General features: G+C 39.5%; 2 protein-coding genes across 2 annotated transcripts in view; one reads left to right on the top strand and one right to left on the bottom strand.

Annotated features, from left to right (window-relative positions):
- Positions 1-1,114, top strand: part of LOC135110839 (uncharacterized) — a 3,603-nt gene extending 2,489 nt beyond the window's left edge. Inside the window, exon 3 of the mRNA XM_064023418.1 lies at positions 1-1,114. This exon is cut by the window's left edge and continues 101 nt beyond it. Within this exon, the coding sequence (XP_063879488.1) occupies positions 1-860 (860 nt within the window). The 3' untranslated portion in view covers positions 861-1,114.
- Positions 1,074-3,879, bottom strand: LOC135110840 (uncharacterized). The gene is made up of 3 exons (XM_064023419.1): positions 3,262-3,879; positions 2,661-2,821; positions 1,074-2,277 (listed from the first exon to the last, which is right to left on the bottom strand). The coding sequence occupies exons 1-3, from the start codon at positions 3,734-3,736 to the stop codon at positions 1,813-1,815; spliced, it is 1,101 nt and encodes a 366-aa protein (XP_063879489.1). The 5' UTR covers positions 3,737-3,879; the 3' UTR covers positions 1,074-1,812.
- Positions 3,880-16,116: the final 12,237 nt, after the last annotated feature.

Genomic DNA, 16,116 nt, shown 5'->3' with positions numbered 1-16,116 from the left:
TTATGGCTCAACATGCTCCACGAAAGTGTTATGAACAAGTGCTTTTCCCTGATAGATTGAACAGGCAGCTACCCACAATCACTGAACTTGCAGGGGAATTTAGTAAATCAAGGTCTGCATTGCCATTTGTTGATTTTGTTAAGCAACATTTAGGTAATGCAGATATGGATTTCATACAATCAAAAACACATGCCCAGTACAAATCACGTATGTGGAAAGATCAGAGAGTTGGTGCCTTGACATCAACAACTTTTCATAAGGCAGTACACTACAGGGACAGTGAAAGTAACAATTACATAGTAAATGAAATAATGGGACTCTCAGGCTTTCAAGGTAATTTGAGTACCAAATATGGTAAGGAAACAGAGCCCATAGCAAAGAAGCTTTACATAAAAGAAATGAGAAAGAAACACAAACAATTTAAATTTGTAGGGTGTGGACTTTTTATAAATAAAGACAATCCACTATTCCGAGCAACTCCTGATGGCATTGTCAGTTGTAAATGTTGTGGCAAGGGGTTATTAGAAATAAAGTGCTCCCATAAATACAGATTGCATACTGGGAGGGAAATAGCTATATCTAATACCTACCATGTAACCCTTGGAGAAAAGAACAGCATTGTACTAAAAAATTCCTCTCCTTGGTACACACAAATCCAAGCCCATTTAGGTGTTGCTGAGATGGAGTGGTGTGATTTTGTAATGTTCATACAAAAAAGTCCGCATTTAACAGTGCAGAGGATTTATCTTGATAAAAGTCTCTTTGATAGCAGTGCAGAAATTGCCATGGATTTTTATTATAAATATGTCTTGCCAAATCTCCTGAACTCAAAAGAAACTCCAGAGGCAAGTAATATTTAAGAGGTCTTCATAATGACTGCATATTTGTTTCTGCCTGGTGTGGTTGTTTTGTATATAGTTATTTGTACAGTTTGTTATTTGCTTATAATGTGTAAGTTTTTTTTTTCTTAATGCTACTTTCATTTGTATTGTTTGTATATAATATATTGTAAATTTCTTTTCAGGAATAAAGTCTGTGTTCTTGATTTTCAGAAATTATTTACCATACCACAATGATTCAGACACGTTTATTAATAAATAATTATAAGAAAGAACTATCTTTACATATCCTTTAATATTACAAAGGTGATAATACATGGTTGAAAGTGTTGGAGTAGAGATGTTCTTACAGAGATCCCTAACACCCAAATTTTATTTACATAACTACCCATAAAAATAAGCTTTAGATTATAATAAGCTTTACATAAGTTGCTTTAGATTGTGTGCTCTGTCAAATCTACACTAGTGGTGGCATCATATTGCATAATACTGCAACTATTACTACAATGTGATCCATGAGGGGCCACATCCTTTGGTGAAGTGTCTGTCCTAATAGTTTAAATGTCTTCATTCTTCCGATGGCTCGCTCAACATGTATGCGCAATGTTGCTATACTTCGTGTTTTTGCAATTTCACTTTGTGTGAGCATCCTGCCTTTACTGGCTTCCTTCCTCGTAAATGGTGGGATGTGTAGTTTTGCACCATGCTGGAGTATGAGATCACCAATATTGAAGCCCCTATCCACCATTATGGCATCACCTGGCTCAACTTTATCAATGAACTCTGCTTCTGCAGTATAACGGTCTGATGTATTACCTCCATACACACTTGATACAAATGTTATTAGCCCTGTGGGAGTAATTCCAATGAGTACTTTTAGTGTACTGTGATGCTTATATTGGGAATATGTGGCAGCCTGAGCTGAAGGATTTGCTGGCTTGACCGTGAATATCTCATTGCAATCTAGGATGGTTCATGTGTCAGAATATTCTTCTGGAAAATCTTTTGGCAAACTTGCACGCACCTGTGCTGCAGTTGGCCATATAAGCCAGTCCTTGAGGACTAAATAAAGTATGTTAATCCAAGTTATAATGATACTACTTGCAACACTTCGTGCTACTTCCCAAAGATCTGCTAAAGTACTGAGATCAAATCCTGTTCTAATATGTACTAGGGTCATTAAATATTCATGTAACCGTGACAACTTCCTTTTTGTATGTCCTTTAGTAATGCCTGGTGGTGTATTCTCATTCTTGACAATATTTGGCCCTCTCCAATAATGTATGTCAGTCACATTATCTTTTATCAAATTAAACAAATAAAAGAAATCCTTTTCTTCCATGCCTGTATATCTTTTAATACTCTCACTACTCCTCAGAATTTTCTGAATAAAGGCGTTACGTAACGCTCCGTCTTCTACAACATTGTTACGTTCCCACTGAAATAAGAAATAAGAAATATATTAGCGTGGAGGGCATATTATTGCATGTAAAACTTTTAAAAAATGTAGTTCCTGCCATATTTGTAGTAGGGTATGGGAAAACTATGCACACATGTACTTGGTACATCGTTACCTACTATTCCTTTAGGAACCAGTCACTCCGGCCCCTCGTCATTCCGGCCACAGTCACTCCGGCCTTTCCTTCGTTCAACCCAAGTCACTCCGGCCTCACACACACTCTCTCTCTCTCTCTCTCTCTCTCTCTTAATAACACATGATTATGATGGGTAGGGAAATCATGCTAATAATATGACGATAATATGATGGAAAAAAAGATAAAAGAATAATAAGAATATGTAGCATAAGTATAGTTTGCTCACCTCATGTACTTCCTCATAAGTTTGTGAAGCTTTCTCAAGTGTTGTAAACTGGTCAGTCTGCACCTCTACATCTACTGGCTCTGCAACAGTTTCATTATGGGTATAAGCTCCATATGTGTGGTCACCCAAAACATTGCAGCTCTCATCAGGAAGTGTAGTATCTGTAGAAGATATGAATATAAGTATTAATCACATGTGTGATCAAGCATGAAGTAAAAAAAACAAAAAATACATAAATAAATAATCAAATAATAAAAAAAACTACCATATTTAGTTTTACTTGATCATATAGTTAGTTGTTGCAAAGTACAGGCATAGCCTAATAAATAATAGATATCTTTTAGTGCTGACACAGTCATGGATCAGGTGTCATGTGAATATTTGAGTGATTACCTAAGCATTTGGGTAATATGTAGATAACACTAGCCACTGTTCTAAGTTTAGGATCACACATCTCAAGTAGTGAAATTTCATTTAGGAGACAATGTTAAAGAATTGTTTTCTCTCTGAAACTTTTTTCTTTTTTAACTAAAAGAAAAAAACCAACAACCTAACCTTAACTTGACAATCTTAAAAATAAAATAACTCAAATGTAACCCACCTGAATCTTCTGTGGCAGTGCATACTTCTACCTCCCGCCAGTCTTGGACATTCAGGGGTAGCACCTCTTCTTGAGGAAACTGTGTTTCAGTGTTGCACTGTGTGGATGTTGAGGCGTTAGGTGCTGCAATGACATCTTGCCCTTGGCACTGGAGACTGTTTGCCTTCCTATTAATAACTGCATGATGGTTTCTTCCCCACCCATTATAAGCGAATAAAATTGGGTCTGAATGTTCAGGTGATGGTCCATTGTTCCAGTCCAAAAAGTGTAAGGAACATACAGCGTGATTCTGTGTTGCTTTCCATCCACCTGCACGCCTGCACCTCTCCTCCCACATCTTCCTCCTTTTAGGTTCCTTTTTTCCACTTGGAAATCTCACAAATCGTTTGACATCTTCAGTTACTTGGTTTGTCTTTCTCTTCCCTTTTCTTGAGTCTGATGTGCAGTCTGCTACGGCACACGTAAAATTCGGCATACTTGTAGCTTCCAGGCTCAAGCTTGATCTTGATGGTACAGGTTGACCCAGTATTTCTTCTGAGTCAGGCCTCTGTATCGGCAGAACTGAGAGGCTACTGTTTACACTTTACACTCCTTTCTATTAACGGCGCTCGGCGCTTTCTTTAACTGAAGAATCATGATCAAGATGAGTTCTATTAACGGCGCGCGGCGCTTTCTTTAACTGAAGAATCATGATCAAGATGAGTTCTATTAACGGCGCGCGGCGCTTTCTTTAACTGAAGAATCATGATCAAGATGAGTTCTATTAACGGCGCGCGGCGCTTTCTTTAACTGAAGAATCATGATAAAGATAAGTACGTCGTACGTCCGCCAGTGGTGCTGTTCTTTTTTTTTTATTTCACTGATTACTTTCATATACAGGACGTGTCAGTGATACCTGATATTTTTCAACATTCCCAGATAAAATGCACAAGCCGAAATCAACATTTTTTTTTATTTTTACTGTTCATACGTACTTAAAAAAAAATCATTAACTATTTCTAGTTTTAACTTATAATTCAATTAACAAAGCCTTATCATACACCAGTAAGTATGAATATTAATATTAAGGGTTATGTTTTTAATTTTAGATACACTTGTGCAGCAATTAGAGACGTCGCAGTGAGGCTGGTAGATACCTATCAGCGCCAGCATTTTTAATTGTCTCCGATTTCGTGGGGCAAAGGGGTGACTTAGCTAAATTTGAAATCGATGTGCAAGAAAAGTACAGCATGAATTGCTGCACAAGTGTATCTAAAATTAAAAACATAACCCTTAATATTAATATTCATACTTACTGGTGTATGATAAGGCTTTGTTAATTGAATTATAAGATAAAACTAAAAATAGGTAATGAATTTTTTTTTAAGTAAGTATAAACAGTAAAAATAAAAGGATGTTGACTTCGGCTTGTGCATTTTATCTGGGAATGTTGAAAAATATCAAATATCACTGACACGTCCTGTATATGAAAGTAATCAGTGAAATAAAAAAAGAACAGCACCGCTGGCGGACGTACGACGTACTTATCTTGATCATGATTCTTCAGTTAAAGAAAGCGCCGCGCGCCGTTAGGGAGTGTAAAGTGTAAACAATAGCCTCTCAGTTCTGCCGATACAAAGGCCTTTACTTTGCTTTACTATATCCAGAATAGGGTATAGCTCGTTCTTTCAAGAATTTTCTTAATTCCGCTGTAGTCCATGATTGTGGCGGTGATGTATCCATTGTGCAGGGTAGTCGAGTAAGCGTGGTCCTGTGTTTTGGTTTGCTGGCTGCCCAAGTACCCGAGGATAGTGATCGTACCGCAAAAATAAAGTCTCTGATACAAAATTATATTTTCTTTACATTAAATGGATTTGCCTGTTGTTTAGTACATGAAAATGCAAGTATATATTAGTATACTTCCATTGAGGTCAGTAGAAAATTACAGATTGCCTGCCTTGATACACTTATAGGCTCTTTTAAGAATATTATCTGAAATTATGAATAGAGGCTCAAACAATGTCATGTGCTGTCAGTTATTACGAAATTAATTGACTTAAAATTCAGACGCATTACTGTGCAACGATACACCTTTGTAAGCTTGTAAAACCTTGCCCCAAAAAGTATTTATTTTCCGGCGATAATTAAAAATTCTGGCGCTATCTGGTATCAAAACGCTCACTGCGACGTCTCTAATTACCTGCACATCGATTTCAAATTTAGCTAAGACACCCCTTTGCCCCAGGAAATCGGAGACAATTAAAAATGCTGGCGCTGATAGGTATCTACCAGCCTCACTGCCACGTCTCTAATTTCCACCACCACCATCAACACCACAGCCCCGCTACGCACATAGGTGATAGTAAATCTTCCTTTAAGTGAATTCTAATGCCGAGAACGCAGTTAAATGGCGAGATATAAGTGTAATGTGCAGTTAAGTATGGAATCTCTATATTTGGTAAAGTTTTAGTTGGCATCTGTTAACTAAGAATAGCTTTACTTTACAAATGTAAATGTTAATGTAAAAGTAATTCCTGGTGTTAAAAAGTGTCTATTTCCTATGTTTGGCGGCACTTCATTATGTGTGTGTGTGTGTGTGTGTGTGTGTGTGTGTGTGTGTTAATAATAGTACTACTACTACAACTAATAATAATGATAATAATAATAATGATAATAATTTTTCCACCATTCACAATCACAGCCACCACCACCACTTCCTCTACCACAATCACCACCACAACCACTGACACAATCGATAAATTATATAGTAGTAGTAGTAGTAGTAGTAGTAGTAGTAGTAGTAGTAGTAGTAGTAGTAATAGTAGTAGTAGTGATAATAGTAGTGATCTTAAAGGTGACAGATAAAACACTGAAAGTAGTAATAATAGTAGTGGTGGTGGTGGTGGTGGTGATGGTAATAGTACTAGTTGCCAAATAGTCTTTTTATACAGCAGCAGCAACAACAACAACAACAACAAAAACGACTTCTAGTACTGCTGCTGCTGCTGCTGTGTAAGATAGTTATATGTAATAATAATAGCAATTAATAGTAGAAGTTGTAGTTGTAATAGTAATTCTCTCTCTCTCTCTCTCTCTCTCTCTCTCTCTCTCTCTCTCTCTCTCTCTCTCTCTCTCTCTCTCTCTCTCTCTCTCTCTCTCTCTCGTACATGTTTTTTTTTTTCTCTCCGCCTCCTCCTCCTCCTCCGGTTTTTTTTTTTTTTTCATGATGAATCTCTCTCTTTCTCTCTCTCTCTCTCTCTCTCTCTCTCTCTCTCTCTCTCTCTCTCTCTCTCTCTCTCTCTCTACTAATACAAAAACAACAACAACAACAACAACAACAACAACAACAACAACAACAACCAAACCAACAACAATTACTACTACTACTACTGCTACTACTACTATTTCTTCTTCACTTTCTCCTCTTCGTCTAATACCCCTACTCTTCTATTCTCTTCTCTTCTCTTCTCTTCTCTTCTCTTCTCTTCTCTTCTTCTTCTTCGTATTATTATTATTATTATTATTATTATTATTATTATTATTATTATTATTATTATTATTATTATTACAAGTGGTGCATGTTATTAATGTGATTAAAATTATAAGTAAAACAATAGATAAAAGAGTGCAAAATTATAAATGACACAACAGTTAAACGAACAAAATGAAAGTAAAACGATAGATAAAAGAGTGTAAAATTACAAATGAGACAGTAGTTAAATGAATAAAATGAAAGTAAAACGATAGATAAAAAGTGTGAAACTATAAATGAGACAGTATAGAATAGAGAATTACCTGTAAGAAAGGCGTGCTGGTGATTTGTACAGTGAATTGTTTGTTGAAAAGATAAGTGAACAGTATTTTTTTATTTTTTATACGTTCGTATGGACGGTGCATTCCTTATAGAAGGAGGAAGGCACCTCCAGAATTTTGGTCCATCAACCAGTAGAGACCTCGCTCCAGTACAGGTGTTGGTGTTAGGCTCATACACATTATGTTGTTGTCTAGTGGGGGCAGTACAGACATCACTCACTCTCGGCAGGCAGAATAAGTGGTTAGGGATATTGCCATGGATAATATTGTAGGTAACAATGCCTTTCAACCAGCCAAGTTCTCTCAGAAAAGGTGTGGTGTGGTCAAATTTGGCACCGCTGCTTAATGTAACTTTTGCAGCAAAGTTTTGAAGCTTTTGAGTTTGTTGTGTAAGAGTGATATTTGTTGTTCCCCATATCCTTATTCCATAGTTGATGATGCTTAGTACTAGTGTTTGCACGAGAGTAATTATTGCTCTCCTGTTAAAACAATCCTTGCTTCTATTTATATGTAATATTTTGCTAAAAATTTTCTTACTCGTCTTATTTACATGAGTATTAAAAGTTATATGAAAGTCAAATTAAACACCTAAGTTTTTCAAGCATCTTAGTGTCAGCAACTTGTAAGCAAGTGTTGGGTGGAGTCTGAGATACGAGACCTTTGCTGTTGACAAACACACATTGTGTCTTTGTAGTGTTTAGCATTAATCCATTTCAATGAAAATATCCCTTAGCTTGAGATAGAGCCACCTCTCCCCTGTGAACGAGTTCGTAAATGCCGGTAATTTCTCTTTTGTGAATGAGCTGCGTGTCATCAGCGTACTGTATGACCAGACAGTCGGGGATGTGCTGCGAGAGGTCATTCACGAATACTGAAAACAGTAGTGGACCCAGGACTGACCCTTACGGAACGCCGTAAGTAACGTCAAGTTTCTTAGAGACATGTTTGCATATTCTGACTGATTGTGTTCTATTGAGAAGGTAGCTGTGGAACCAAAAGGAATCGATTCGCAACATTCTGAATTTCTTTAACATTTTATGATTTACGCTGTCAAATGCTTTAGACAAGTCACACAGCGTTACTAATGAGATATTTTTCCTGTCAATAGTTTCAAACAGTGAATTACACAAAGTAAGAAGAGCGATTTCTGTAGAGAGCTTAGGTCTGAACCCGTGTTGTGTCTTACTAAGCAGATCATTGTGCTCGAGGTATGAGATGAGCTGACCACCAATAACTTTCTCAAGAACCTGAGAGATAATTGGTAGAGGAGATATTGGATGATAATTTTTTGGTTCCATAACATTTCATGTCTTGAAAATAGGAACTACAATGGCGTGTTTCCAGGATTCAGGGAACATTCCTGTTACAATTGACGAGTTGACTACACACGTAAGGTACGGGATTATGACTGGCAAGGAAAAAGTGAAGCTGTAGAAAGGGAAGAGGATGTGTAGATCAGGTTTTTGCAGTTAGGCAGCAGTGTGGAATGTCTTTTGGAAAGGGAAGGAAGTGCAGCTTTTTGGCGGTGAAGGACTTGGGGAAAGTGTGTGATAGGACTGGTAAGAAAAGTATGGGACGTTTTCAAAGTTTGTAGAGTTGGAGGCAGCTTGTTGGAAGGAGGGAAGCGTTTCTGTGTACTCGTATATGGCAGGGCATGTGTGAGAGTGGGTGGTGGAGTGAGTGGAGGGAGGCATGCAAGAGTAAATGGAGAGGAGGTGGAAGAGGTGGATTGTTTCAAGTACTTGGGATCAGGTCACAGTGGACACAAGAGTTGAGACAGAGGTGAAGTGCGGAGTGAAAGAAGCAGGAAAAGTTCTTGATGGACTAAGAAAGATCCTCAAGCAAAGGACACTGGGTGTGAGTGTACAGAGAGAGAGGGAGAGAGAGAGAGAGTTATATGTGGGAATAGTGGTATCCGCTGTGCTGTGTGGTGCTGAAACATGGAACACGGGAGTAGCGGAGAAGAAACTGTTAAGTGTGCTGGAAACCAAGTGTTGGAGGAGTGTGTGTGTGTGTGTGTGTGTGTGTGTGTGTGTGTGTGTGTGTGTGTGTGTGTGTGTGTGTGTGTGTGTGTGTGTGTGTGTGGAGTAACGTGGTGGGATCGATAGAATAAGAAATGACGAGGTGAAAAGAACTGGTGTTTTGAGAGAGTTGCCTGGATAGTACATGTTTGTGTTGTGATGCTTTAATTGGCCTGTGGAGAGAATGCAAGGGAGAATGGTAGGCCTATATAAATACCAGGAAATACATTATTATTATTATTATTATTATTATTATTATTATTATTATTATTATTATTATTATTATTATTATTATTATTATTTGTTGTTGTTGTTGTTGTTGTTGTTGTTGTTGGTGTTGTTGTTAGTAGTTTCTTCAGTTTTATTAATTTTAATTAATTAGTTAATCAATTAGAAGAGGGGGACAGCTGAATGTCACTGAAGAAGAGTGGATAGTTGTCTGGAAGTTTCATTTACCAGAAAGAAACGGACGTGATGCTGTATTTACCCTGCTGTGCAACTGTGGACACAGGTACGAAACGTGACGGTGACGGCAATTGTGGCAGCCTGATGGCGCTGCTCGGTGTGACAGGTGTAATGAACCCTCAGTGCTGCACACGGTACAGTTTATTCTGAGTCCGGTCACGTCTATAATTATATAAAACACTCAACACCACAAGTATGTTGTTTTGTTGTAGCGTCACTTTTGTAGCATCAGTTTGAGGTGCTCATTACAAATGTCATCACGCTCTGTCTGCTGCACACTTAATGTATTGTACACTTACGTATATTAGTGATGTGGCGGTATAACCTTGATATCCAGGATCAGGCTGGTGAGTCTGTTGTGGTACCAAGAGCTCTTGTCCGCTGCAGTGTGGCTGGTGAGTTGTGTTGGTTATGTAACGCTGAGGGGATGGTGTCCTGAGGGGACAGTGTCGGGGTGAGAGGCAGCCATTTTGTGGTTGGGACCGCGGTGGTGTTGTGGTGTTATTGGTGTCCTTGGGGGGGAAGGTGTTGTGGCGTTACAGGTGATCTATGGTGATGTTGGTGATGTCTTGTGAGGTTTGAGGAGGTAAAATACGGGAATTGTTATTTGGGGACGCGGTGACAGCGTCTGGGGAAATTCCCGCAGCTGGGGAAAATATTTCAGCGGCCTTTGAAGGAGTAAAAGGGTTTTAGTGGTTTGTGAAGTGACGGGAATGTCAGGTATTGATGTGCATAGCCTCTGAGCAATAAGGGAGGCGATATAAGAGCCTCAGTAAAAGGGGGAATCTATGGTGAGTGAGTGAGTGGGATTTATCCTGTGTTGGTCTAGGCTAGAAATTTGTTCCCTAATATCCTTTAATGTGTACTACCTCAATTTGTTTGTGAGTTAACATTATTATTAGTATATCCTGTTATTATATAGAATAGCTGTGTTTTCCTCCCCAACATTGATGAGGCAGTGAGGTGATTTCTGGCGTGCTGTGCCGAGGTGAGGGTTTGTGAGAGGGTTTGATAGCTGGCGATTTCTGATAGGTCGGCTAGGTACTCGAGGCCTTTAAAAATCCACACCTTTAGAACTTTCTGGGATCAGTGTGCCGTCCACTTTCTTGGAAAGATGACCGGGATCGTGACACGTATTGGGGCTTTGTGAATGAGCGTGGGCGACGGGTGCAGAACACAGGTCTGTGTGTGTTGGTGGCGACCACCCTTCTGCCGTTAGGAGTGTGGCGAGCACCACAACACCTGACCACCACAAGGGTTTCATTATGGCACTAACCATAGGTCACCAGCTTTTAGTGTAAACACCCTCACGACTCACTCTCCCACCTGCTCCTCCTCTTCCCTCTCATCTTCACTCCTTCACTTCTTCCTTCTCATCTTCACTCCTTCACTTCCTCCCCTTCCTTCCCCGCCTCCTCTATCCTCTCATCTTCACTCCTTCATCTTCTCATCTTCACTCTTTCACTTCCTCCCCCGCAAGCGGTAACAGCAGTGCTACTAAGGGACTACAAGTCAGGAGCCGTGATGGTCTGAACTCTGCATTTCCTGACAGACGTATGAATTGCTCTTTGTGACTGAAGTGAGAAAGCATCTGCAGGAGGTAACTCAGCCCTTCAAAGGATACTTTCACCATGGAGAGGTTACTGTGGCACTGAAACGGACACGGAATCAGTTTCTCTTCAACAGTGATTCCGCTGATGGCAGTGATGTCTTGAAAGATTATTTTGCTGAGCTGCAGGCGAGTGACACAATGTGAATGGAATTTGAGTCATTGCAGCCAGGAACCCTTTGTAGCAGTACATATTGTCATGATCACTCACTATTGTTGCTTTGTTTGTAATTATGTTGTTATTTTATTAGATAATATTATGTGTGTGTGTGTGTGTGTGTGTGTGTGTGTGCGTGTGTGTGTGTGTGTGTGTGTTTGTGTTGTGTTGTGTTGTGTTGTGTTGTGTGTTGTGTTGTGTTGTGTTGTGTTGTGTGTGATGAAAGATGATCCTCTCTCCCCAAAGAGGTCCTCTTCCGTGTGTGTGTTGTGTTGTGTTGTGTTGTGTGTTGTGTTGTGTTGTGTTGTGTGTGATGAAAGATGATCCTCTCCCCCCAAAGAGGTCCTCTTCCGTGTGTGTGTTGTGTTGTGTTGTGTTGTGTGTTGTGTTGTGTTGTGTTGTGTGTGATGAAAGATGATCCTCTCTCCCCAAAGAGGTCCTCTTCCGTGTGTGTGTTGTGTTGTGTTGTGTTGTGTGTTGTGTTGTGTTGTGTTGTGTGTGATGAAAGATGATCCTCTCCCCCCAAAGAGGTCCTCTTCCGTGTGTGTGTTGTGTTGTGTTGTGTTGTGTTGTGTTGTGTGTTGTGTTGTGTTGTGTTGTGTTGTGTGTGATGAAAGAAGCTCCTTTCTCCCCAAAAAGGTTCTCTTCCGTGTGTTGTGTTGTTTTGTGTTGTGTTAGTGTAAGTAAAGCGATGATACAACGATGATTACATGATGCAATGCGTCCCACGATGATAATACACGATGATAATACACGATGATAATACACGATGCGTTCCACGATGATAATACACGATGATAATACACGATGATAATACACGATGCGTTCCACGATGATAATACACGATGATAATACACGATACGTTCCACGATGATAATACACGATGATAATACACGATGATAATACACGATGCGTTCCACGATGATAATACACGATGATAATACACGATGATAATACACGATGCGTTCCACGATGATAATACACGATGATAATACACGATGATAATACACGATGCGTTCCACGATGATAATACACGATGATAATACACGATGATAATACACGATGCGTTCCACGATGATAATACACGATGATAATACACGATGATAATACACGATGCGTTCCACGATGATAATACACGATGCGTTCCACGATGATAATACACGATGCGTTCCACGATGATAATACACGATGCGTTCCACGATGATAATACACGATGCGTTCCACGATGATAATACACGATGCGTTCCACGATGATAATACACGATGATAATACACGATGATAATACACGATGATAATACACGATGATAATACACGATGCGTTCCACGATGATAATACACGATGATAATACACGATGCGTTCCACGATGATAATACACGATGATAATACACGATGATAATACACGATGCGTTCCACGATGATAATACACGATGATAATACACGATACGTTCCACGATGATAATACACGATGATAATACACGATGCGTTCCACGATGATAATACACGATGCGTTCCACGATGATAATACACGATGCGTTCCACGATGATAATACACGATGATAATACACGATGATAATACACGATGCGTTCCACGATGATAATACACGATGATAATACACGATGATAATACACGATGCGTTCCACGATGATAATACACGATGATAATACACGATGATAATACACGATGATAATACACGATGCGTTCCACGATGATAATACACGATGATAATACACGATGATAATACACGATGATAATACACGATGCGTTCCACGATGATAATACACGATGATAATACACGATGCGTTCCACGATGATAATACACGATGATGATACACTATGCGTTCCACGATGATAATACACGATGATAATACACAATTATGATACACGATGCGTTCCACGATGATAATACACGATGATAATACACAATGATGATACACGATGCGTTCCACGATGATAATACACGATGCGTTCCACAATGATGATACACGATGCGTTCCACAATGATGATACACAGTACATAGAGGCGAACCCTTCTCTCCTTCAGGGTCCATTTAAATCCAATGGGCAATGGCGTGGACGCTTGCAGCCCCTCACAGTGAACGCGAGGTCATGGTGACCAAGAGCCACCCACCATTCGCCGAACACTGCCATGGAGGAAGCACAGTCCTCTCCTAAAGGGCTCCTGGGCTGGCAGTATTTGCCGTAGGGTGTGTGGTGGCGTCTCCTTGGGCTGTCAGGGGCTGCAAGTGGCGCTAACAATTTCGTAGGTGGAGCAGAAGAGGAGGCTGGCGTGGACCTTGGGCCCAGATCCAGCCAGCTCCAGTCGGCCGCCTGCTCCTCCACCGCGTCCACCAAGTCTTTCCCCGGCCTGAATAAATTTGGTCCCAAGTTTCCGAAAGTGATTTAATTTTGCAGCGAAAAGAAAATTGCCGACTTGCGATGAAAAATGAGTTGGGTTGACGCGAGTCGAGGAATCAGTTTGCCAGCGAGGCGAGGTGGGAACCTTTTGCTGTGAGCGCCTCGGGTGTTGCCTCTGTGTTTGTTGCCCTCAAATGTGCGTGTGTCTGTGAGGCAATCATTCATTAAGGCAGTGAGCTCTGCCTGCCTGTTCTTCCCTCTTCAAGCGAGTTAGCATTAGAGAAAACATGAAGGATGTTGTGTGTGACTGTCAAATGTGATCCAGCAGGTCTCACACTTTGAGATCAATCTCTTGGTCTTCAAAGGAGGAACCGCCTGGAAACACCGCCTGTATCTTTCTCTGCACCAGTCTTCCTAGCATTTAACTTTTCATTAGTGTTCATTGTTTTGATGTAGCAATTCGAATTCCTTTTATTTTCAAATTCCACTACGTAACGTGTAGTGCTTCAGCTTAACAAACCCAGGGATAGATATACTATAGTTTATCTTACACAAGGGATCGTTTTCTGTCTCATCACAAAAAAAAAAAACTGAGCAATTTCTGGATATACTGACATATTATGAACTCAGTGTACCAATCATTACGCCAAGTGGCTGATGATAAGTATTTACTACTACTACTACTACTACTACTACTACTACTACTACTACTACTACTACTACTGCTACAAGTAGTGCTAGCAGTGTTATGGACACTGAAGACTTAGACGTATTGTAAAGTCTCGAATGCCATTAAATGGCAATAAAAAAAAAAGAGGTTACATAAATTTGCGACTTGGTACAAGTTCGATAATTTTCATTACTAGGTATATTGTTGTTATTAATATTATTATTAGTAGCAGCAGTATTAACAATCCCTTTGGCTAAAAGCAGTCACAGTGGAATAAAGTGAGTATTTCCCTTTGCTTATACAATCAGCGGTTCACACATCGCCCACATAATATATACGCCTTCCTGCAGCCTCCCTCGTGTTCCCACGTGTCCATGTCTGTCCGTCTCTGTGCTGCTTCACATTCCTTCCTTCACTGTCATCTATGGTGGTCTTATCACTATGCAACTCTTTATAGAGAGGTTAATTATTGATGGAAGGCGACTGACGAGAGAAGGTGTCAGCAATGCAACAATGGAAGCACCACGCACATCGAGAAATTGCTTAACATTTAAATCTCTGAAGCTCAAAACTCTGCGAGAGCCCAGTGGTTGTGCTCTACACCGCTGGATGGGAAATTGTTTTCATTCTTTTGTGTACATCATTGCCCTAATGACTGATATCACAACATGTAAAAGTCATTGTAAAATTAGCTAAACATCGGTAAACATTTAACTGGACAAATAAAAGTCTATAGTAAGAGAGCATAGAGTAACACAAAGGTAAAGCACGAAATTAAAGTGCAAATACAGATAAATAAAATTTTAGTAAAATTTAATAAAACGTTGTCATAAGCCATAGTAAAACCAAGATTATTGTGAAAAAATAAATAAATAAATAAATTACATAAAAAGTACTATCATATTTAATGACAGTGTCTTGAGGCAGCTATGACAGCAAGTGTCTGCCACCGAGAAATATGCACAGTGTTATATTAGTGTTGGTCATTAATCCATTCTTGAGAAAATATTCTTTTGCCTTAACAAGAATGGTTTGGTCTTCTTTAATGATATTCTCTAGGTGTGCTGTAGCACACCTAGAGAAGAAGCTGAGTGTCATTCGCGTACTGAACTAAAATACAGTCACTGGTGCACTTAGCCATGTCATTAACATGTATAGTGGACAGTACAAGATAACGCCCCTAAAGGCGCCACGTACGGACCGGTACAGACTCAGTGCGATTCCCACCATGGTGCGAGCCATCAATCAATAGTCTCTTCTAGATTTGACTTACCTTTAGGATTAATGTCAAGTATTTCCCCACCCCCAATGTACATTTTCAGTTTGTTGACTGCCTAAAGAATAAACCGTTTATTATTATTATTATTATTTTTTTTTTGTACTGGTCCAAGGGTGGAGCCTTGAGGGACACCGAAATGGACATTTACTTTAGCAGGTGTTGCCCTTTGCAGTTTGACTGACAGAGTCATATTGTATTAATAGTTGTTGAAGGAGTCTATGTTGAGGTGAGAACACTTTGCCAGGAGGTTATCATGGCTGACACTGTCCAATGCCTTAGACAAATCACACTGCGTCAACAATGACACTCTCTTGTGGTCAATATTATTGTAAATATTATCTGTTATAATAGTTAGCGCAGACTCAGTTGAGAGATGAGGTCTAAAACCATACTGGCTGTTAGAAATGTATTTGTTATCCTCTAAAAATTATAAAAGTTGTTGACATACAATTTTTTTCAAATATTTTGGAGAGCACCAGTAAAAAAAAAAAAAAAAAAAAAACA

The sequence above is a fragment of the Scylla paramamosain genome, chromosome 21 (genome assembly GCF_035594125.1).
Source record: "Scylla paramamosain isolate STU-SP2022 chromosome 21, ASM3559412v1, whole genome shotgun sequence".
Lineage (NCBI taxonomy): Eukaryota > Metazoa > Arthropoda > Malacostraca > Decapoda > Portunidae > Scylla > Scylla paramamosain.
Note: the sequence above shows the minus strand (reverse complement) of the source record. Positions and strands in the feature narration are given on the sequence as shown.